Raw genomic sequence first — 23,596 nt, forward strand, 5'->3', positions numbered from 1 at the left:
AATGTTGTCAAAACTTGTCCGGTCAACTACTAAAGCACTGGGTTTCCCTCTTTCAGTTGAAAATAATAAATAAAATAAACATGCAAAAAAACCCACAAAAAAGACTATGCAACTTTTATTACTGATGAATATAATTGGTCAAAAAAAAAAAATACAAAATCAAACATTACAAAGGAAGGCTGACATTCTTACATTATATACAAGTGTTTCAGATCCTAAATTGACTTAAATTTAGAATATCGGAAAATGTTTTATTTAAAATAAAAGGGTTGAATGTAGTGGTCAAGGAGTGTATCTACTTGACACGGAAAAGGACTTTTCTTTGCATGCGATGCTGAATTTCACCTCTACGAAGCAGCAGCGACAAGACTTTGTGGATAGCTCTTTCCGGATATTTCTAAAGAAAACAATACATTTTTTTAATTTGACAAATAATAAATGTAAATATGAGGCAGCTCTTTCGAAATATTTCTAAAAATATTTACAATATTAATTTGACAAATAATAAAATAAAAGCAAATATGAAACAAAAATCAACAAGGAACCTATCTTAAGCTAGCAAGATGCTTTAGCAAATCATTCACTAATGCACACATCAATTGTGAAGATTTTTATAAAATTCACTAACCTGTCTAGTGAAGTCTTGAATAATGGCATGCTCTGACACCTGTGAACCTATGACAAATCGTCTCTTAATCTGTTTTTCAATTCTGCTCAGCAGTTCCTGATCCTCCTCTGTTGTGAAACCTTCTGCACCTGTATATTTATAACAGGGCAAAAAAAAAATATTTTAATGGCAGAGTACGAAATTCTTTAATCTGTTCAAATCGTTTTCTTCTTCTTCGTTCTTAATTTTTAGTGTTGGAAGTGATCGAGCTTTATCTGCCAGAGGGTTTGAACTCGAGACTTTTTTTTTTGAATTTATCAACCATGAGCTTTTTGCAGACTCGACCACGCCCCCATCACAATTAAGGATACGTATCAACTGGTTATGCGCCATTGAGACCATTGACTCCGATTTCAGCCTGCTTTTCTTTTTGGATTTGCTTCCATAGCCTTTGTCCAACCAAGAACAAACTACAAGGCAGCAGTTGTATGATTTTGGAGTTGTCTCTCCTAGAAGTGTGACTGTCCCCAGCTATAGAGCCTCATCTACCCGAGGGTTTGAACTCGAGATTTTTCGGTTTAGCAACCATGAGCTTAACCGACTCGACCACGCCGACCCCTATCTGTTCAAATGAGAGCTACTTTTTTATCCTAAAAGTAAGTAGGCCAAACTCGTTAAATTCTAAAATAATGCAACAGGAGTTGCTAAAATATTGAAAAATATTATTAGAAAAAAAAATCTTACCTGCTAAATTACCAGAAGTTGCAGCATCTAATGTAGATACCTGGAACAGTCTTAAAGCTTCATCAACATCAGCATCTGTGGCAAAAGGGGTCAGTCTCATTTTGGCCTGAGACTCTGAGATTCTAATAATAGCTTCCAATTGTCTATAGAAATAAATAAAAAAGCTTAGCTACTAAGTATTTATATTATTAAAAATGTAAGAAGGACATTACAACAAAGCTCAAGTGAAGATTCAATACAACATACCTCACAGTAATTGGAATGCTGATTTTTTTCCCAGTTTCCCTCTCGTAGTCACTAGCATTATTTCTCATCAAGACGTAACGATTCTTCAATTTTTCTGCAGCTTCCTCTGACAATCTGGGCCCACATTTGCTAAGGAAGAGAAAAAAGTTGATGTAAACTGACAAGACCTGACATTTTTCACCCTCACTGCAACGTCAACTTAGAGTAGCAAGATATTCTAGAATACATCAACAAAGCCAAGATGGTTTCACACAATAGTAAAGGATTAATTGGATTAACCAAATATTCCAGAAGAAAAATGAACTTACTTCCTACAGTAAGCAATATATTTTTTCAATGTGTTGAGTGGGATTTCTCCTTCTCTAGCCTCTTCTGTGTTTTGCAGCGCATTGAGATGAACGTTCATCACATGCTTGGCTAATGTCTAAGGAATTTACAACCAACATTCAAATACAGTTCACAACTGAATCTGTTAATTTGTGAAGAGTAAACGGCAACAATTTAAAAAAATCACTCACAATATCTCTTGCTTCATCATGTTCATCCTTGACTATGAAGATCATGTCAAACCTTGACAAGATGGTGGGCATGAAATCAATGTTTTCTCCACCTTTGGTGTCATCCCAACGGCCAAAAACAGAGTTAGCTGCAGCTAACACAGAGCATCGAGAGTTTAATGTTGTTGTAATGCCAGCCTAAGGATAGGTGTCGTAAAGGTAAAAAATAAATGGAAGACCAAGTGAAAATAAACATAAAAACAATATACCAGGGAAATTAATAATACAACTAAGTACCACTGAAAGAACATGAAAACCAAACCCACCTTGGCTATTGATATCGTCTGCTGTTCCATGGCTTCGTGTATAGCCACTCTATCATCTTCTCGCATTTTGTCAAACTCGTCTATACAAACAACACCACCATCTGCAAGAACCATGGCTCCACCTTCCATAACAAAACCTCTCTGTAGGTATTAAAATGAATGTAATAACAGGCAGGGTGCACAAAATTAATAAAATTTCAATATACTTTTATATTTAGATTCTTTTTCACCAATAATTCTAGGACAATTCATATATTAGGAAATGGTTAAAGTATGTATCTCTTTAAGAGTGGACCCTAATGCTGAGAACCCCCAAATATTTCACTATTGAAATCTCAGTAAAATGTATTAACCAACTCTAGTTTTGAAGCCGTAGGGTTAATGAGATAATAACTGATCAGTTACTTTTAATTGTTTATACAGACTTGAGCAATAAAAAAACAGACTGCCAGATAGACAGAAAAACTTACAGAAGATGGGTCCCTGATTACAGAAGCTGTTAGACCAGCTGCACTGCTGCCTTTCCCTGATGTATAAACCTGAAATTGTTTTCAAAAAGCCATTTTAAAAAATTAATAAACAATTGGATTAAACTGGTTAATTTAGATTTTCCACCTACAATTAGAACATTATTTATTTAGACAGACAGCACTTTTTAACGCCCAGCAGACGATTGATTGGTTTATGTCCCATTATTGTCATGTGACTTTGAGGTCATAAAAATGATAATAAAATTGTTTTTTTTCAAGCATAAAAGTTTTTTATATCAAAATAAATGATGAATTAATCATAATCTGCAAAAAGTATTATTAATTTTTAACTTATTATATATTTTCGAATACGAAAATTAATGCTATCGCGCGATCGGCGAGACGCCGCCATCTTGCCGACTTTGCATTCATCCTCGGTCAGACTTCATGGAAAATGGAATTAGATTCTAATTATCTGCGTGAAAATGATTTAGATTCAAGTAACGAAGAAGTCTAAGACCTTACTGATGTACTAGACACTGGAGATAATGAAAATAAAGTCTTGAACGCAATTTTGAACTCATTCTCTACACATCGTAAGTAGCACGGTTTTTATCGTTTTTTTCTACTAAATTTTGTGGCGATTTTTATAAATTTTTCCATTTAATTATATTGATTAGTTATAAATGTGTAGTTAAAAGAACACTTCAATCATTTTACTATGCAAATAGCCTGGTTTCAGTTCATGGTATATGACAATTATTAAATAATAGTAGTATTCGTAGCAGTACTGTCTACCGTCTAGAATGTAAACACAAATCAGCTGATCACACATGACTGTAATAAAAACTGAGTTTTCTTTTGTTACAAGCAGTACTGACTTGCACTAACTTATTAAAAATCACTTATCATTTATGTTGAAATTAATATATGTGAAAATATTAAATAAAATCCATATTTACCATTTTTTTTCTTTTCAACAGAACTGAGAAATTATAGATCTAAAGGTAAAAAGGAGTGAATGGGTATTCCTTATCAGCTGAGACTGTTATTTCCTGAGAAAGAACCAGGAATTGAGCTGGCTGAGATGAGGACAGGAGACAGTACAATGAAGTATATGTTTACTCAAACTTACTGTTTGTAAACTCTACAGTGGATATTGTGACATGCATTATGTCAATTTACCAATAGCTATGTAACGTCAAAGCTACACAGATAACCTATCTCTGTCTCGGGATGGTTAAATTCGACACCTGATTAAATCTTACAGGTATTATGGACTATATTATGGGATATATGTTGGAGATTATCAAGACACTCATTTTGACAGATTCTGAAGCAAGAATTTACTCTATGCTCTACAATGGACTGCGGCTCAAGCTTTCATATCACGCTATTGCTTCAAAGCTGTCATGCTTTTTGAAAGATGAACTATCAAGATACCGAACATACAGAGGACATATTATACAAATAATGCATCCTACTTACATTAAAATTAAGTGCAGTCAATTGTTGTAGCTTTATACAATATTTCCATAGATAAGACAATGGTGAATATTTAGGAAGAATATTTTTCTTGACAATACATTATGATTGTGGATAAGCCAACAGTAGGGTATGCAATTATGAGCTTTGGCTGATCACTGACAGGTTATACATATGGTTTTGTTTTTTATATTTTATTATTCTGGTCAGTGGGCAAGATGGATTAGTTTATGTGGTGGATGAAAGTGATCAGTTAATTAAACTGTTATGTCCTTCGGTAAACAATTAAGTACTAGAACTAATTTTTTTCACCTTTGAGATATAACTAAAGTTAATTTCTATATTTAATTTCAAGATTATTGAGAAAAGAATCCAGATATCTTAGAATTAAAAATTCCAACAAGGTATTGCCAATTACACTCTTCATGAGTTGGTTTGAGAGTTAGGTAATATTTCACGTATCCATCCTGTTTCTTTGGATTATAATCCACCATTATTTTCCAATTATTCTATAAATCATACATAGCATATCAGATTAGCATAAAGTTTATAAATTGTTATTGTATTCATTAAAAAAATTAAAAGAATAAAAGTTAAGTGTCTATAAGTGTATGCGGTACTATATGTTTACAAAAAGAAGGAAATTGTTTGTGTAGTTATCACATATGTTCACATTATTTATCAATTGAAGATCATAAAAAGAATCTTTTTTAATTTAATTAGAAGTACTGCAGATATTTCAATTTGATCTTTTCATTATATTTACTTATGTGTGTGCTTGATTCCATGTTTACCTATGTTTGCCACTTGTAGTGTAGAAAGTGTTTGCCGAAGCACCAATTAGTGTAAAAATGATCATAATGTCATTTAATTTGTGAAAAATCCATTTCTAGACTCAGTGCATTCAAAATTGGCATAATTGTACATATATGGTTGCTGTACAATAAAATATACAAATTAACTATATAGCTCTTATCAGTTATTTTTTTTCTTCTTAGGGACTGTTGATTTAAAGTTTTTTTTTTGTTTTTTTAAAAACTAAACCATCAGATTTTAGGCTACAAAACTAAGACCAATTGTTAACACCTAAATCCCTTCTCTGATATTAAAGTCAAGTCAAATACCTACACAATGATATATAACACATGTGTGTGCTGATGTTCTAACTTTACTTATGGTCAAAAGAAACAAGCATACTGCTGGCTACTAAAAATATCACTAAAAACCCTTAGTCTGTTAAGAGTTAATTGCAAATGTGCTTGTTTAACTATAGAGCACTCACTCCGATGGGGGAACAGCGTTCCACGAATTTCAGCAGCTGAGATTTGGCTGTTCCAGGGTCACCTAACATCAAGAGGTTGATGTCGCCTCTTCTTGTCAGACCATCAGGCAATCTACAATTTAGTTTAAAAGTATTATACATTAATTTTGTTTAATTATAGACTAATAAAAATTTGAAATTCTTAATTGAACTACACCTAATGCTCACAATTAAGTTACAGTTATTTAGCAATTAAATCAATATTTTTTTCTCTGTTAACTTAATTTCAAGTTATTGGCTAAATAAAAAGTTTTGGGACAATAATTACCTTTTTCTGGAACCACCAAAAAGCAAACACGCAATGGCTTTCTTCATGTCCAAGCTCCCGTATATTGAAGGTGCAATGCTTTTGGCAATGGTTTCATAAATGTTTGGCGAGGCAGCCAGACGGCGAAAATCATCTTCCTCAGCAGGTGTCACTGGGGTGCTGGCTGTCCTACCTGTGCCATCTGTATCAATCTTCACCCCCACAATACGGAAGTAAGGCAACCTAATGCCTACATTCACTTTATCTCTGTTGTTTCTCTGAAAGATTGATTTGCTTATTTAGAAAATTATACTCAGAGCATTGCTGTTTACTTAAGTAATATATCTATAAAATGTGTAATAAATTTAAGTATAGAATAATAGATACCTTGGAAGGCTTGGCGGTTTTCTTTATGGAATAAATTCCCATGATAGTTACTCTGTTCCCTGGAACCACACGATCACACAAATACCTGTAAGACAAAAATAAATATTCTAGCTGAATTTTTTAAAATAAACGCATCTTGTAAAAATTATTACAGGTAACTAATAAGTTTTTTTAAGAAAACAAAATTGTAAGTTAAGTTATGAACATTATTCAAATCCAAGTATTAAAGCTAGACAGAGTATATTTAAATTTCAAACAGGTCTCACCTATCACAGTAAAGCTGTAAATGACGTGGCAGCTCCCCATTGGGTACATCTTCAGGTGCCTCTTGTAGCTTTAGAGTCTGGAAATCCACACAGCGACACTTGTCAGGAATAATGAAGAAAGGATCAACAGGACACTTTGGTCTGCCTGCTTGCTCCCTACACAAGAAGATGAATCAGAATGACAACAAACTGAACAGCCATAATTAGAGTACAATATAGTCAGACAGCTTTTACTCTAAGAAAAAGATTAATCAGAATAACACAACAACCTTTTTTTTAAAACAACCATAATCAGAGGACACAATTAGCAGAACTTACGTATTGCATTTCCTGGGCAAAGCATAACCCTCAAGACCAGGCTTGACTTGGATATTGTTAATGACATTGGAACAACTTCTGCACTGGATGGCAAGCCTTATGGCTTTAGAACGGATACCGGATGCAGCTATGACAATGCCAGGAATCTTAACCAGTCGAGACATCTGGTCAGACTAGTGAAAATAAATTTTATAGATATTATATCAGGTTGTAACACAAAAATAGTAGTAACGAGTCTTTGTATTATCTTTTTACTAGGAAAATTAATGGCAATAAGGATACATAATCAGCTGTAACTGAATGACCTTAGGGATTATAATATAAAAATAAATTATATACCTTAAGTGCACGAATTCCACAGGCATTAGAAGCAGAAGTCAACATAACTTGAATATCCTCAACTTCCTCTTCTCCTTCTGGTCTTGGCCTTGTAATTTCATCAGCCACTTCTTTTGCAGCATCTTCAAACTACAGTAATTAAATCAAATAATTATTATCAAACATTTCAAATTTATTAAGTCAAATTCCTGTCAAAATGAGTTGTGTTTATTAACTTATCATAAATATTTAGGCCTACTGAACCTACTTATGCTACATTTGAAACTTAGGTTAACAGAAAATCTAAAAAAAAAAAAAACAAATGTAAACTGTAATTTATATGATATTCACCAGAGGTAAGTGCTCAGATGGCTGTTTGAGCAGCTTCTCAGCAAGGTTCTCATCATAACTGCTGACATCATCTAGGTCAACTTCCAACCAAAACTGCTTTAGATTGTAGTGTCGCTTCAGCTGGTCACTAAAGTTGAACAAAAGTTTAGTTAGGATTTTTATTAGTCTCAATCAATTAAATTCCAAATAATTGGGTATGTCTAACTGGTAGGCCTATTTGTCTGATCACTAATAAGATAACACTTGTAAAAACTTGTAGTACAGTACAATTTTAGAGATGGAATGGAATAGCTTGCATATAAATATAATATAATTCAACCCAGTAGGCCTAACTATTATCTTGGGTTTTCTAACCACATTTTGATTTATGACTTTCCTCTCACAAAAATGAAGCTTTGTCACGCCTAAGTTAAATGATGAAAAAAGATGGTGTTGGGTCATGCACTTGATGTACTCAATGTACTGAGATGAACACCACTAGACACAAGGGTAAAACCTAGCAGGACATGGAGAGAGGGGGGAGATGTACTGCCAACAAGCAACTGGCAAAAAGCACAATGTAGTCTTGGCTAACTCTTGGCCCTTGATTGGCAAATTGCCTTAACTAATTTTAAGAATTCAAGACAAGATTCAAGATAGTGTCTGGTAAATGTGACACACAATTTAATAATTTATTAATGTGAGAAGTGTGCAAAAAATGGACTGTCAAGTGACATTATGATTGTTTTGCTCTACTGTACTCTACATATACTCATATAGATCTACAACCCTCATCTGATTGGAAGACTTGGTGGGGGTAAATAAATTGTACAAATATCTACAAAATTTAGCCGTAATTTCGCAAGTATTAGGTATGTCTCGCATTTTACCGCTTCGCCGTTTTCAGACCAGTAGAAGAAAGAACCGTTTGGAGGACGGCCTCATGTCCCGTTGAGCCGCGATGGAAAGATGATGAATAAGTATTGCTCTAGAAGTCTAGATTCTAAACTAGATTTCTAGATAGAATCTAGTAAAAGTAAAACATACCGGTAACGATAGGAAAAGTTGCCTTCGTGGAATTCTCGAATAAATTGCTTAAAGCGGCGCTTGACTTGCTGTCTGTCAATCTGATTTTCATCATTTTGGTCTTCAGGTCCAAAATTATCACTATAAAATATACCTGCATCGTCAAATCCAGGCTCCATATTTATTATTATGATTAAGGATACCTGATTTCTGATTTAGAAGGTTTTAATCAAAGTATTAATACCACTAATGTCTAAATATGATGAAAAATAAAGTAACATAAATGGGCGCCGATATTTTCCCGCAATTTACCTATCAGGATATCCGTTAGCTTTGGATAACAAAAACAGTTTCGCTCTTTTTATAAATTAATTATTTTTCTTAACAAAGAGCTAGAATGTGCACACTGAGTGTACCCCCTTAAACATGAGCTCCCAAGTACTAAGTAGGCCTAAATATCGATTCTGTCATTGTCAAGGGGGAAAAGTTGGTTCTTATAAAAACACAACTGAGTAAGAACTAAAGAACTGAGGGTTTTTTCTGCCAGTATTGCGGTGTGTTAAGGTCGGTATGACGATACTATTTGTATATGCCAGGATAAAGGATTTAGGTTTTATTTTACATTTTAAATACGGCGCGCTCTTTGTATCGCCCTTCATCATCACAAATCATAACATAAAATCACCCACAGCTCCTAATTCGATGTCACATCCTACTTCTAGGCCTTTGCAAATCACGCTTGGTTTTTTTTGTAGGGGGTATAACCAAACAGGGACGACTTTACAGTAAATATTAAATCAGTAGCTTCCCTTTGTATGGTAATTATCTTTTAACGGTAAATCTAGAACAAATATTTATTGATAAAAATATTGTTATAAAATGCTTTTTAAAATGCACCACTATTTCTTAATTACCCACCCCTCCCCAGTGTTTCTTTCAGACTTTTTCTCCGGGGTTTGGGGTGCGATTTAATAAATGGCTTGTTGTTCAATATTTGTTTCTGTTATGGGCAGACCATGAATGACTTCATGCTTTTCTGAATAATTCCCCCCCCCCCCCCCCTCAAACCTTTTCCCGTTGTTATATGTCGTTGCGGCTGAGGGGGGGGGGGGGGGGGAGAGGGTGATGTGCGCCCACTGAGTACTCGGCGCTAATGGACTAAAAAGATAACAATAGTGAATAGTGTATTGTACACATGGGATGAAATCACACATCACTCATTCAAAAAAAAAATCTGCTAAGTGCTGTACAATCACCGGGACAGGTTTGGTAAAACAAACATCAGACCAGGTGATAATGTCACTGGGACTCTCAGTCTGGGTCTAACGAGTTGTCCCCCCTCCACTCGAGGACTTGCAGCAGTTGTATAATGATTGTTATTGTCACGGTGGCGTTGCGCAAGATTTTTTGTTTATCTACGCGATAGTTTGTGTGCTAGTTTTTTGCGACCGACTTTTTCTTAGTGAGCAAAGTTGATGAGTTTATCTGCGTATCTTTGCAGGAATACATGGGCAAAAAGAAAACTTAGACAAAAAGAAAACTTTGACACAAAGAAAATACAAAAAGAAAACTTAGACAAAAAGAAAACTTAGACAAAAGAAAACTTAGACAAAAGAAAACTTAGACAAAAAGAAAACTTAGACAAAAGAAAACTTAGACAAAAGAAAACTTAGACAAAAAGAAAAGACAATAAGAAAACTTAGACAAAAAGAAAACTTAAAAAGAAAAACAGTATTATTGCTGAACTAATTTAAAAAAAAAAAATTAAATCGCTCACAGATCCACACTTTTCCATTACGATCACTGAAGGCTCTATTGTTATTTTGTACTTGCGTAATTCTACAATAACATTATTTATTATATCTCAGCCTTGACCATATCTAAGGTAAATTTTTTGTTTTGACTATTGCGCAACTATAGACGTCGGAACCTTTTGTTACCGCTGTAAACACAGAAAAAAAAATTGCTTCTGTGGCTTATCTCCCTTTATTTCGTAGATACGCCGTTACGTTCTACCACTGTTGAGATTGTTAGTGCTAAGTTGAAAGCTGACATTTCTCGAGATGACATAAAGATGACATAAAACATGACATTACCATCCACACAGTTAAAACATGACATTTCTCTTCACACAGTTGAACTATGACTTTTTCCTTTTCCTAGTTAAAACATGACATTTCTCTTCACACAGTTAAAACATGACATTTCTCTTTACACAGTTAAACCATGACTTTTCCCTTCACCCAGTTAAACCATGACATTTCTCTTAACGCAGTTAAAACATGACAATACTCTTCACACAGTTAAACCAAGACATCTCCTTTAAACATTAAAACCATGACATGCCCCTTTACACCTCAATGCAAGACAACGACCATTTAGGAACCACACATATACCCGTGAATTGAAGGGGTTTGGCACACATTTTGCCTTTTTTTTTATTAACAAAAATTTTTTTTAGAGCTCTGTGGCCAGTGGGCGGGCACTTGATGTTTTCGGGGGGCGGAGAGGACTACAGTTAGGTGGGGGGGGGGGGGGGGGACACACTGGTAAAAGTATATGTTTTCTATATACATTCCATTTCGTTCGGGGAGGGGGCGGTAAAGATGCCTTGAAGAAACAGTGCCAGTGGCGTCGATAGATCTGGTGACACCCACTGCAACAACTCGGGACGTTAGCTCCCTCCACCCCTTCCCTCATCTATACACATATTATATAATGGGCTAAAAGTAGAGGCACTATAGTTTCAGACTACTCCATAACGTGTTACACTTTGCATGAGGATTAAACAATAGTAATGTATTATGAAAAATTGTCAAGTAGTCCCTTAAGTAGTATCACCCGGCTCGGACCACAACCCCCCCTCCCCACCACACAGTGGCGTAGGCAGGGGGAGGGGTTAGGGGGGGGGGTCATAACCCCCCTCCCTTCCCATAGACCCCTCGGTATATATATAAAGTATGAGGGGGGTGCAAATCAAAAGTTTGAGGGGGGGGGGTGCAAATCGAAAGTTTGAGGGGGGGGGGGGGGGGGTGAAAATCGAAATTTTGTTCCCGTGTAAAAATTTGACCCCCCCCCCCCCCCTTGAGACGATCCTGGCTACGCCACTGCCAACACCCCCACCGCCTCACCCCGTAACGCTACAGTCAAAGCTGTTTGTAAATGACCTTGAAATGACGTAACAGGTGCCAAAAAATTCAGAACAGACTGCAAGTTCCTGAGAGTAAATATTTTAAACAGAAAATAAACAGTAGCCGGTATATTCCCCCCCCCCCCTTTCCAACGGGTGCTTTATTATTTAACAATCTCTGACGTCACAGCCAGCCAACAGAAATGTTTACCAATGGCTGGAGCTGTTGAGCATGGCGGGAAATCTGCCATAAAGTCGTCAAATTAGAACTGTTGTTATGGACCGGATCAGCTGGCTCGCGTTCTCGTGTTTATGGCAACCCGGCGGCCACCGACCACGTGACGTCTAAATATAGCCTCCCCGCGACATTTTTATTGGTCTTTATTTACAAGCAAAATATCAGCCATCCTGTGAATTACTGGTAATGGGGGTTCCGTTAGAAATTCTTTCGTTTGAAAAAAAAAATTGTTTGAAATTTTACCTTCAGGCTTGTTTTTTTTTGTGTTCGGATAAAATGTTTTCTTTAAGAATAGTAACCGTAACTTTTTTGTTTTGCCTACCTTGCATCATTTTGAAATTATCATCGGCCTAATGTTGACGTATGGGTCATGGATTTGACATCACGTTTTTTTTTTACGATTTCTACCTTCCACCTCCCCTCCGTCACACATCGTCACAAAAAGCCAGTCCACCTCCCTTAAAATGACGTCACATCTACAAATCATCCCCACCCCCCACCCATTAAAATGCTGTTAATTGATGTTTTTTTTAAACATCGATTTTTTTTTCTAAAATATTGACTTAGCTCGGTCAACAAAGTATTGTAATCAATTTCTATCACAATTTATTCAGTTTTCTAAAACGCGAAATAAGTGCAAAAGTTCAGTTTCTAACATTACTTTTGTTTTAATGAAAAAAGTGTGACGTCACACGATCTTAACACCCCCCCCCCCTCTTCTTCATCCCACATCGTCACAAAATCACCCCCCCCCCCCCTCTTTTTTTTCTCACCCAACGAGTGTGACGTCATTTATGGACATCCCCTTTATCTGCACTTTGCATTGCAATATTATGATTAAAAACAGTATATGATATAAGTTAAATAGGATGGGTTTGGGGATTAGATATAGGATTAGATTTAGGGGTACGTTTTAGATTTAAGATTAAGCTTACGACCAAGATTATTTTTAAATAAGCCGTAAAGTCTCGCGTCCACATCAAACAGTTGCGAGATTAGGTAATCACGTTGTTGTGTAGGCTCAGCTATTTTTATGACAGCTTTGAACAAGGACTTCACTCCTCACTCCTGTGATACTTTGACCTTTAAGCACCAAAGCTGGTGGAACCCGGGCTGATAGATTTTATTGATTTTGTCTTTGAAGCTGAACAATTAAGCCGGTGTTCAAAGTTGGGTAAAAAAATGTTAACGCCGCACTAATCTGTGTGATAGTCGTCCTACTTCTTATATTCTTGCAACAGTATTGCTACATTCGTTTGTTTTTTTAATTCTTGCTACATTTTGACTGTAATTTCGCTGTATTCTCGATAATTTTCGGCTACAAGTTCGATATATTTTTGTTTTATTCTTTTTACAATATGGTTTCATAAAAACTTATCGATATTATACATACACAAAAAATGTAGGCCTACGTATGTTAATAAATAGAGTGTAAAACTACTTCGTGGTTTTTTACTCATCGCGGCCCGTTCTGGTCCCTATTTGCTGAATGATGGACAAAGGCGTAGCGACGTGGGGCGGGGGGGGGGGGGGGAATCTACATATGTCCCAGTGCGCCGACCCAGGGGCGCCAAAATAAGCTCATTTAGCTGCTGTTTGTAATTATAAAATAAAAAATATATGGGGGGGGGGGCAAATTGAAAGTTTGTCCCCGAGCGTAGCGAGGGGTCGGTACGCTTCTGATGATGACTATGTAACCAAACTCAGTTTTGTCCGTTTTCAAAGTGATAAATGTTAAAGAAATTTGATGAACTTACGGTATGATTTTTTTCATAACCAGGATCTGTATTAAATTTTAAAAAAGAACAACACCTAAATAGGTAATAAAGATGGTTTAAGCTTTAGCTAATGATGATATTGATGGCGTGGGATGGTGTGATAGATAGAGCCTTGTCTAGTGGCGTGGGGTGTGGGGATTACTAGCCTGGCAGTCAAATAAAACAACGTACAAACATGTTGATCTAGTGCCAGAGGGGAACACTGTGATCTGTTTCATAAGATCGTATCGGAGGGGGTAGTCTTATAGCTAAGCCCAGATGTGATGGTAGATGGGTATAGGATGGTATCTGGAAGGGTATAGGATGGTAGTTGGATGGGTATAGGGCGGCAGTTGGATGGGTATAGGATGGTAGCTGGATGGGTATAGGGCGGCAGTTGGATGGGTATAGGATGGTAGCTGGATGGGTATAGGATGGTAGTTGGATGGGTATAGGATGGTAGTTGGATGGGTATAGGATGGTAGTTGGATGGGTATAGGATGGTAGTTGGATGGGTATAGGGCGGCAGTTGGATGGGTATAGGATGGTAGTTGGATGGGTATAGGATGGTAGTTGGATGGGTATTGGATGGTAGTTGGATGGGTATAGGATGGTAGTTGGATGGGTATTGGATGGTAGTTGGATGGGTATAGGATGGTAGTTGGATGGGTATTGGATGGTAGTTGGATGGGTATAGGATGGTAGCTGGATGGGTATTGGATGGTAGTTGGATGGGTATAGGATGGTAGCTGGATGGGTATTGGATGGTAGTTGGATGGGTATAGGATGGTAGTTGGATGGGTATAGGATGGTAGTTGGATGGGTATAGGATGGTAGTTGGATGGGTATAGGATGGTAGTTGGATGGGTATAGGATGGTAGTTGGATGGGTATAGGGCGGCAGTTGGATGGGTATAGGATGGTAGTTGGATGGGTATAGGGCGGCAGTTGGATGGGTATAGGATGGTATCTAGCTGGGTATAGGATGGTAGCTGGGTGGGTATAGGATGGTAGTTGGATGGGTATAGGGCGGCAGTTGGATGGGTATAGGATGGTAGTTGGATGGGTATAGGATGGTAGTTGGATGGGTATAAAATGGTAGCTGGCTGGGATAGGATGGTAGCTGGATGGGTATAGGATGGTAGCTGAATGGATGGTAGCTGGCTGGGTATAGGATGGTAGCTGGCTGGGTATAGGATGGTAGTAGGATGTGTATAGGATGGTAGTTGGATGGGTATAGGATGGTAGTTGGATGGGTATAGGATGGTAGCTGGATGGATGGTAGCTAGCTGGGTATAGGATGGTAGTTGGCTGGGTATAGGATGGTAGCTGGCTGGGTATAAGATGGTATAGGATGGTAGCTGGCTGGGTATAAGATGGTATCTAGCTGGGTATAGGATGGTATTCGACTGAGTACAAGATGGTATCTAGCTGGGTATAGGATGGCACTGTTCCCCCCTCATGTACAGTACATCAGATATATCAAATGGAGACGGAAATATTTATTTTATCAATGCACAGCTTGACGCCTAGACGCCGTATAAAAACATGTCAGAATTATCAGTTATATCGCTATGTATTTGACACACTTATAAGACACACACACACACACACACACACATATATATATATATATATATATATATATATATATATATATATATATATATATATATATATATATATATATATATATATATATATATATATTTACATTATTACTAAACCAACATGAATCTGACACAATATGACAGAAAAAGATGATGTAGGCTTACGCATATACATCCAAATAGGCACAAACGTACAAGTGTATGTATATATCCGCGGTAATTTTACTACTAGACTATTAAGCTAGCTGTGCTGCAAGTAATCCACACAGCTACAACTAGCTTCGAATGTCTAAGATTCTGGTGCCAACGTCTTGGACTATCGGGGTAAAACAAGCCCCAGCTTTCAGCCCGTCTTAAACTACAGACCAAGATAAAAATAACCCGGCGCCCGTCTGAAGGCAGCGCCGTAAATCGTGTAGAACCTTCCGGTGGTTGTTGCACGATAAGGTGAGTCACCTCAGCTCTATTTCAGTACCTGGCATTAAATTTAGCAGGGGTGGAATTGGGTTTGATTTATTTAAAAAAAATGAAATTAATAAATGAGTTTATTTTTTCAAACTTAATTAACTGAGGCAAAAGCTGAAGACATTTTTTTTACTCATTTGTTAATTATAATTTTTTGATGTAACATTCGGCGATGCCTTCTGCAGCGAAAATATTCTTTGCTGAATCCAGTGTCTAAAATATCTTTTGTAATTTGTCTTTATTTTTGTGTTGTATTTGTTAAGGTTTTTAAAAAAATTGAAATACAAAAAAAATGTTGGCGCCAACATTGAGTGCTGTGGAGAATTTTTTTTTTTTTTTAAATCAAAGCAAGATTTTATTTGATCAGGGTTCTCCAAATAGTAATTAGAAAGATAGTGTGATTATTTCTCTCCTCTGGTTTTACGAAGTGATATATTATTCAGCCTAGTCTAGCCAGTCTCTTAGACACCCCCACCCCCACCCCCTCCGTACCAAAATAACTCGCGGTCACTAATAGATCACCAAGAGCTGGTTGACTCGTGATTGAGTTGAGTGTTTGTTGGTCGCTAGTCTGGTTGTGATACAATAGTGGCCTCAGTAGCAAGACTGGTTGTGATACAATAGTGGCCTCAGTAGCAAGACTGGTTGTGATACAATAGTGGCATCAGTAGTAAGTCTGGTTGTGATATAATAGTGACCTCAGTAGCAAGTCTGGTAGTGATACAACAATGGCCCCAGTAGCAAGAGTGTTTGTGATACAATTGTGGCAGTAGCAACTGGTTGTGATATTACAGTGGCCCCAGTAGCAATACTGGTTGTGAGTGTCTATTCGGGCAAGTTTCCATTCGGGCAATTGTCCATTCGGGCAAGTGTCCATTCGAGAATTTCTCGAAGACCAGGTTAAAATGACCCCTCATTAAACGATTAAACGACACTTCTCTTCCCGATCCGAGTGTAAAGCGACCATCTTTACTCGACCCGAGGGTGTGCCGACCCCTCTTTACACGAGGGTGTGCCATCCCCTCTTTACACGAGGGTGTGCCGACCCCTCTTTACACATGGGTGTGCCGACCCCTCTTTACACGAGGGTGTGCCGACCCCTCTTTACACGAGTGTGTACCGCCCCCTTCTTTACACGAGGGTGTGCCGACCCTTCTTTACACGAGTGTGTACCGATCCGTCTTTACACGAGGGTAAGCGACCCCCTATGACACAAGGATTTCATGTCCCCCTCTTGAGAAGTTTAAACGACCCCAATCTCACACTCTCCTGGTTATATTTGATCGTCGATCCTGTCATGGAACACATTTGTTTCCGTCTTGTGGCCAGCTGAAAAGTGCAGATTTGGAGTTTAAAAAATTGGCCAGATATTTTTAGGCGATTTAATTACAAACAGACAAGCCAGCATGACACGTGACGGGGAAAATGACACAGTCAAAAGATGAATGTAAAAATGTCATTTATAATGAACTGGTCATTTCTCGGCTAGGGTGTTGGTCAGCTGTGGAAAATATCAAAACTTTCTGGAAAACTGTTAAAATAAGTATAATGTAGTATGTAATAAAAGGAACGGTGTGGTCGAATGATAAAGCGTTCGACTGCTAACTCGAAAGTCTCAAGTTCGGATCCCGAGCCCAAGTCCGTTCGGCCAACGTCATCCCTGAATCCAGCCAATTTTGATGGTTAACCGACTCACTTTATGGAAAGTAGAGTCGTCTGGGCATAGTGCTGACGACACTAACCCTTCGTATGTTGAGGCCACTGAAACAGGCAAACTCCATATCTCCTACCCCATGGACCGTAAGGTTTGAAAAGGTACCTTACTTACTTTATTTTTCCTATGATATCAGCGCTGTTTTTAAAAAATAATAATCCCATTGTTTTGTTTTTACTTTTATAATTGTTTCCATGGAAACGGATGGAGTAGCTAGGGGCAGTCTGCTTATTAGTCGGGCATTTTTTTTTACAAACTTTTTTCCGAGGTTGTTTGTCTGTCTGTCTGTCTGTCTGTCTGTGAGTGGGTTTGTGGTCAAATTTGTAACTTAATTTTGTCCCAGGAGTATTTTTATTTTTTAAGATAGATTCATTGCTGTTAACAATGCAAGAATATTGCATATTAAATATGATTAGAAATTATATTAGTAATAAAAACGTTAATGTGCCAGCTATAATATTCAATAACTATAGGGTAGATAACAATGTACTGTAGTAGCGATCTCACGATAACTCGGGTCGGTCAGCTGATGCTCACGACAAATATTTACAGATAATTTTAGAACAGACGAGTTACAAAGAAACAGATAATAGAACATCAGATGTAAAGTTATTCTTATTAGGGAAATCTTCGATGTCGTTTTGGTATGAAACAAACTTTTTTTTATTATTATTAGGGGAGTCTACTGCAGAACAATACCGTCACAATACAGTCGCAATAGACTGTGAAGATACCAACAAGTGTTGGTTGTTCAATGCAAGCATAGTGAGTAATAATTAAATACCGCTGACTTTAAGAGTTTATGTATAAAATAATATCAGAAGGTTTTCTCCCCTCCCACACGTTTGTTAAGAGTTGTCAATATAAAAAAAAATTAATTAAAAAAACACCGAGACTTTCGTTTTCTGAAATGAAAACACAACGTACTAGTTTCTCGTCGAATTAAAATGTATAAGCTGCTCATAATATTTATTCTGAATGATACTGTTCTTCTATAACATTTCTTTATCACCTCCCCTCTCCTTCACGCAGTTCATATGAACTTAACTCGCGCATTCACATCTATGCACTCACGTATACACACACACTCAGAAAAACTATCACACAGACAGATATCCACCCCTCACCATTTCTTGAACTACCTCTGTCACTAACACTCCCATCCCCCATCCCACCCCCCCCCCCAGTGTGACCGAGAATATCCCAGCCGTACAGCGACACGGGGTGAGCACCGATACGTCGGCACGTGCAGCTGACACCGTACGGCGCGTGCGTGCGTGCGCGTGAGACCAAGGTGAGACCCGCAGGTACCGGGACAGAGGGTCCCCAGAACTGACGTGCCAGAGATTGTCCCGCGGGGTCGGGTGTGCTCTATGCCCGTGGTAGGAAAACACATTTTTACTTTCAACTCTTCTCACATGGACTCTACTTGATTCAAGATCCAGGCTCCAGGTAAAGTGACGTAAAACTACTCTTATAACTTTATGTTCCACATAGATGTTTTAACTAAAGTAAAAATACCTCTGGTGTTTTACATAGATTTTTTGACTCAATTAAAAACATTACAAGATAACTTTATGTTCCACATAGATGTTTTAACTAAAGTAAAAATATCTTCAAAAACTCTTTGGTGTTTTACATAGATTTCTTGACATAAGTAAAAACGTACAAAATAACGTTAATGTTCCGCAAAGATTTTTTTAGATCTTTCTGGTGTTTTGACATAGATTTCTTACCTCAAGTAAAAACAATATTTTAAAAATACTTTGGTGTTTTAAATAAATGCATAACTCAGAAAAAAAATTCATCTGCTTTTTTAATGTGTTGTAACTGCTTGTTTTTGTATCAGCGTTTATGTATACTTATAAACTACGCAGTGGCGTAGGCAGGGAGGGTTAGGGGGGGGGTTATAACCCCCCCCCCCATAGACCCCTCGGTATATATATAAAGTATGAGGGGGGGGGGGGTGCAAATCGAAAGTTTGAGGGGAGTGGGTGGAAATCGAAAGTTTTAGGGGGGGGGGGGTGCAAATCGAAAGTTGGTCCCCGGGTAAAAATTGGACCCCCCCCCCCCCCTTGAGACGATCCTGGCTACGCCACGGAAACTACGTAGAAAGTATCTCAGATTTTAACAGTTTGTTTACACTCTAGCTTTTGATTCCCATATCTCTCACAGTTTCAAGTACAATTAAAACCACGTTTTGAAAGTTTTGATTTTGCTTAATCTAAATCAGTCGTTTCATCCAACATACAAAGTTACAGATTACATGGAGGCGATTAAATAAATGTTACCAAACCCGCTTATCAAGTCACAAAAATCTATAGGTCAATAACTGCCTTTACAACCAATCTACGGCGCTTAGAATGAAGTGTTGTTAATTCATTTTAGCAAGAGTATCCACACTCTACTTCATCTGTCCTATTGCCTACTACATCCGCAGGTTTTTTGCTCTGTACCTATAATTCCTTCTCTTAAATAGTGACCGAAATGTGTCGGTACCATCTCTACATTCCTAAACACACAACCCAGAATAAGAAATAAGCACTTTAACTGCACACACGGTGCTAATATGTGCATGACGAGCACATTAGCACATCCGGAAAATGTGCGTATAAACACAATAACTGTACACACGGTGCTAATATGTGCATGGTTAGCACATCATCTTATCAGGGAAATGTGCGTATAAACACAATAACTGCATATATGGTGCTACCAATTGCATGACTAATACATCAGCACATCAAGATATCGTAAAGTCACATGATTCGATTCTCACTTAATGCGATGACAAAAACAGCCTTCTAAAATGATACTAGAAATAATTTAGAAAGACACTAATAATAATGACAAATGATCATGATATCAATTATTGTTCCATGGCGTTACGATACACAGAAAGCCATTTGTCGATCGACAATAAACATTTTTTTTTGGCATAACGTCAATAAAACCTGAAACTATCCAGCGTAATGCCACAATAAAACAAGCAGTCTGTGAGTCTTGGCAGGAAGTGAGGCAGTCAACATTGGGTCAATATAATTAGACACTTGTCAACATTGGGTCAATATAATTAGACACTTGTCAACATTGTCACGCAATTCTCCAGCGTGTCCGACCATAAATTTTACGACTCACGGAGAATTCAACATTTTTCTCCGGAGCTCAATATAAACTCAACATTGTTGTGGGGAGCTCAATATAAACTCAACATTGTTGTCGGGAGCTCAATATAAACTCAACATTGTTGTCCGGAGCTTAATATAAACTCAACATTGTTGTCCGGTGCTCAGTATAAACTCAACATTTTCCGGAGCTCAATATGAACTCAACATTGTTGTCCGGAGCTTAATATAAACTCAACATTTTCCGGAGCTCAATATAAACTCAACATTGTTGTCCCGAGCTCAATATAAAATCAACATTGTTGTCCGGATCTCAAGATAAACTCAACATTGTTGTTCGGAGCTTAATATAAACTCAGCATTGTTGTCCGGAGCTCAATATAAACTCAACATTGTTGTCCCGAGCTCAATACAAACTCAACATTGTTGTTCGGAGCTTAATATAAACTCAGCATTGTTGTCCGGAGCTCAATATAAACTCAACATTGTTGTCCGGAGCTTAATATAAACTCAACATTTTCCGGAGCTCAATATAAACTCAACATGACCTTTTTGAACCTGACGGTCCATGGGGGCAAGTGGAGTAGAATTAATCTGTTTCCGTGACCTCGGCATATGAAAGGATAGTGTGGTCAGCACTATACCCAGCCACCTTTACTTTCCCTTATGTGAGTTAGGTAGGCCTACAAAGCAAAACTGGGTGGACTCATGGATGTTCTACTGACTTGAACCCGGATTCAAATCAAACAACAAAAATTCCACATTTCTAAGTTGTAACCTCCTTCTTCGTTCTTAAATATTGGACCGGATTTCCTCCAAAACAATTAAGAATTACGTTGAACAAAAACTCAAATTATTGATCTAAAATGAACAAACCTTTTTGTTGATTGAAAAAAAAATTAACCTATTTGCTCTAAGTTGAACAAAAACGTAACCTATTTGCTCTAAGTTGAACAAAAACGTAACCTATTTGCTCTAAGTTGAACAAAAACGTAACCTATTTGCTCTAAGTTGAACAAAAACTCCTGACCACAACTCTTCAACCACCGACCTCTCAGTCCCAGACCCCACCCCCTCCATGCCCACCTCAAAAAGGAAATGTCCAGTTATTGTCGCAATGACAGGAAACGTCGTTTTTCTCTCTTCTCTAGTGGGACGTGTCACCTTCTTATCTTCTCTAGTGCTAATAAAATCAGACACTGGACATCCCCCCCCCTTCCCTGATACAGAGAGGGACCGTGTTTTATTTCCCTCACATCCGGCACGCCCCTTTCCCCCCCCCCCCCCCACTTCCCAGTGTCAGAAACCCCGACCAACGAAGCTTTTATCGAGCCCATTCCTACAGCTGTAAACTAAATGCTTAAGTCACTGTAATTACTTCATTTATTTAAACCATTTTTTAGGTACCGCCCGGGTCAAATTAACGAGCATCGTCGGCCCATTAGATCGAAGGGGGGGGGGGGGGGTAAGGACGATGCCTGTACAATACATTCCTAGGAACATTTTCTTTGCTTATATTCGTTTCAGTAATCTTCTTCATTTAAATCAAGATAGTTTTGATGTCATGTTTTTAATTATTTTTTTTTAAAACTTCTTAATTAAATCGTTTACGGTAAATTTAAATTAATTAGCCGTCGAGTTCCTTGATAATGCAATTATGTTGTTCTCTTAATTAATGCACGGGTGGTATAATGTTCAAAGAAAAACAAAACTAATGTGTTCAAGTGTTTTCTACTCAGTAACGTTACAAGGCGGGGGAGGGGGGGGGGGGTTAAGGACCGCACCAGTTGACACCATCCAAGGGGGTGACACCAAAGCGAAACATTGCTTTGGTCTGCTTTTCCAGAGAGTTTAATAGTTTATTACAGAGACTTGGTGACACCAACTTTTCTGTCGGTCGGTCAAAACCCAACATAACCGTCATATGTAACTCATATTATACCCGACCGTCTCAACACAAATTACCTGTCGGACTTAGCCATTATTACCCGTCTGTCTTAAACCAAATTACCTTAACTGTCTTAACCCAACCTACTTGTCTTTATTAACCCCCCCCCCCCCCAATCTTGCTTTGCCCCCCCCCTCTAAACCTATTTACCGGACTGTCTTAATCCATATTGCCAGTCTCCCTGAACTAAAGCCGCGATTTTCCCACTTATTCCGGTTTTTTTTTGTCTTAAATACGGCAATCTCCGTCTAGTTTGTTTATTTGCCTTACAAGTCTTCGCAAACTCCCCTATTTTTTGTTTAATAATAACTCCTTTATAAGCCTCGTAATAAGATAAGGATTAAATATTCTCTATTCTACTCATAACATCACCGAAATCTGAATCTGATTTCGGATTAACACGTGAAACATTGTTTCCAATGACGTCATAGTTTTGTGTTCTCACGTGACAATACAATTTTTTTGGGGGAAAAAAATATTTGGGTTTTTAAAAATCTCTTCCCGTGACGCATTGTTTTCTAATGTTAAAAGCCTTTTAATTTTTCAGCATCTCCAAACTGATCTAAAAATCGCATGCTAACATTGCACGAACGACGGTTGTGCACTATGGAACATTGTGTGTGAGTGTGGGGGTGGTGGGGGTTCCTCACGACATAGAGCTGTTTACTGTCAATATATTGTCACCAGCAAATGGACGTCATGACAACTGTGACAATTAGTGGGAGTTAAAAAGCACAATGTGACGTAGGCAGGGCATCCAGTGACGTAGAGGATAGCCTCGCCTCCACGATGTGACCCAGACAAAATGACATAACCGTGTCTCCATGTCTTAACGGAGTCATCATGACTTAACTGAGTAAATATTACGTAACGGAGTCAACATGACGTAACGGAGCCAACATGACTTAACGGAGTCACCATGACTTAAAGGAGTCACCATGACGTAACGAAGTCAACATGACGTAACGGAGTCACCATGACTTAACTGAGTAAACATTACGTAACGAAGTCAACATGACGTA

The 23,596-nt window shown here is 37.8% G+C and overlaps 1 protein-coding gene across 1 annotated transcript; it reads right to left on the bottom strand.

The window, feature by feature from the left end:
• Nucleotides 1–140: 140 nt before the first annotated feature.
• LOC131940399 (DNA replication licensing factor mcm5-A) lies at nt 141–8,897 on the bottom strand. The gene is made up of 16 exons (XM_059299000.1): nt 8,610–8,897; nt 7,584–7,710; nt 7,254–7,382; nt 6,915–7,087; nt 6,597–6,752; nt 6,331–6,415; nt 5,965–6,221; nt 5,658–5,769; nt 2,891–2,959; nt 2,421–2,561; nt 2,116–2,292; nt 1,906–2,021; nt 1,598–1,726; nt 1,352–1,494; nt 629–756; nt 141–397 (listed from the first exon to the last, which is right to left on the bottom strand). The coding sequence occupies exons 1-16, from the start codon at nt 8,765–8,767 to the stop codon at nt 296–298; spliced, it is 2,202 nt and encodes a 733-aa protein (XP_059154983.1). The 5' UTR covers nt 8,768–8,897; the 3' UTR covers nt 141–295.
• Nucleotides 8,898–23,596: the final 14,699 nt, after the last annotated feature.

This window comes from Physella acuta, unplaced genomic scaffold (genome assembly GCF_028476545.2).
Source record: "Physella acuta isolate Inbredline_101_S28 unplaced genomic scaffold, ASM2847654v3 ptg000316l, whole genome shotgun sequence".
NCBI classification, from domain to species: domain Eukaryota; kingdom Metazoa; phylum Mollusca; class Gastropoda; family Physidae; genus Physella; species Physella acuta.